This window comes from Micromys minutus, assembly GCF_963924665.1.
Source record: "Micromys minutus genome assembly, chromosome: 16".
Lineage (NCBI taxonomy): Eukaryota > Metazoa > Chordata > Mammalia > Rodentia > Muridae > Micromys > Micromys minutus.
In genome coordinates this window covers 8,339,697-8,341,561 of record NC_137985.1, presented here as the reverse complement: position 1 = coordinate 8,341,561, position 1,865 = coordinate 8,339,697, and the positions used below count along the sequence as shown (strand labels likewise).

Genomic DNA, 1,865 nt, shown 5'->3' with positions numbered 1-1,865 from the left:
TCAGTGAGTTAATTGAAATATTAAACTATTTCAAACATAAGCACTGATATGAACATGCAGGGCACAAAAGCTTGTATTTATCATTATTACATCTCTGTGTGTGTGTGTGTGTGTGTGTGTGTGTGTGTGTGTGTGTGTGTGTGTATGCTCTAAGGGTGAACTTTTGTGCTCCTTGATTCTAACAAATGTTGCAAGTAATGTAATGATAAATAGTCATGAATAAATTACATGCTAATATAAGACTATAAGATACTTATCCATGAAGCTCTTAGATCTAATCAACCATGACACTGAGCAATTAACATCTGTATTTATGCCTAGCATTTTTTGTCAGTATTTCCAAAGATCTTAGAAAATAAAGTGATTCTGTCTAGAGTATCCTGAAGCTGTTAGTATTTTAATGTTAATTCCACTTCTCCAAGAAGGGCTGCCTAATCATGTATTCCCATTTTAATTAGTAAAATAAAGGAAAGCCAGTGACTGGGCAGGGTGTAGGAGGTGGAGAAGAGAGAGGTCTGAGGAGGTCAGAGGACAAGGGTGAGAGTTGCAACATGGAGATTCATAAGACCAGCTAGATCCATGTAGGATTAATTGGTATTAAATAGCTATGAACATTTAAGGATTACATAGGTCTAATATCTCATATAGAAGGACAGTTTGTATTTTTGTCTACTTGATGTAATCTTGTTGTGTAGATGGTTGGTAGATTGAGAATTGAATTCATAAACCTATATAAAAAGTTTTTGGGAGAGAACAGTATGTCTGGCTAAGAGGCTGAATGGTTGTGCTGTTGACCAGCCCGATCGAACTTAAAAAGGGTGATGTTAAAAAAGGCAAGAAGATTTTTGTTCAGAAGTGTGTCCAGTGCCACACTGTGGAAAAGGGAGGCAAGCATAAGACTGGACCAAATCTCTATGGTCTGTTTGGGCAGAAGACAGGTCAGGCTACTGGATTCTCTTTCAGAGATGCCAACAAGCACAAAGGCATCACCTGGGGAGAGGGTACCCTGATGGAGTATTTTGAGAATCCCAAAAAGTACATCCCTGGGACAAAAATGATCTTTACTGGAATTAAGAAGAAGGGACAAAGGGCAGACCTAATAGCTTATCTTAAAAAGGCTACAAATGAATAATTTTATTGCCTTATTTATTACAAATCAAATGTCTCATGACTTTTAATGTGTACCATAATTTAATCCATACACCAAATTCAGATCATGAATGGCTAACAATGTTTTTGTTGGACAGTACTGATTTAAGTAAAACTGACTTGTGATAATGTGAAAAAAATGTTATTGGGCTGTAGAGTTGTTTTTGTATTGAGTTTTGCGTTAAACGGACACCCTGGGACAGAGGTGGAAAAAAGGCAGAGGAAAACTGCAAAGAGAAGGAAGGGAGTTGCACAAAGTTAGGCTGTGAGGGTGGCTCAGTTCAGGCGGAAGCTTGGACTGAGCGATGGAGGCACATGCAGCTCTGTACCAAAATTGGGCCTGAGAAGTGAGACCACAGGGACAATAAAGAGATAAACCCTTTTGTCTTTTTAAATATTTACTGCAACAATTCTGTAACCAATATGTGTAGTGAAGTTAACATTTCAAATTGTAGAAAATAATTTATGTGGATAATATAAATATGTGTGTGTGTTTGTGTGTGTGTATACACACTAATGCACATATATGTCACACATATGTGTATATGTCAAATATACATATATATTATACACAAAATTGTATATATCATATACATTTAAATGTGCCAAAAATTCAAATATTTGATCAATTAATTTGCATTCATTTTAGGATTTGAAAATGTTGTATAGCATGTTTGTTTTTCTAAATATAGATAACAAAACCAAAGTGTTCTAAA

At 35.7% G+C, this 1,865-nt stretch overlaps 1 protein-coding gene across 1 annotated transcript; it reads left to right on the top strand.

The window, feature by feature from the left end:
- Positions 1–778: 778 nt before the first annotated feature.
- LOC308430851 (cytochrome c, somatic-like) lies at positions 779–1,132 on the top strand (the record flags this gene model as incomplete). Its single annotated transcript, XM_080930137.1, has 1 exon — positions 779–1,132. The coding sequence occupies one exon, from the start codon at positions 779–781 to the stop codon at positions 1,130–1,132; it is 354 nt and encodes a 117-aa protein (XP_080786263.1).
- Between the last annotated feature and the right edge of the window lie 733 nt (positions 1,133–1,865).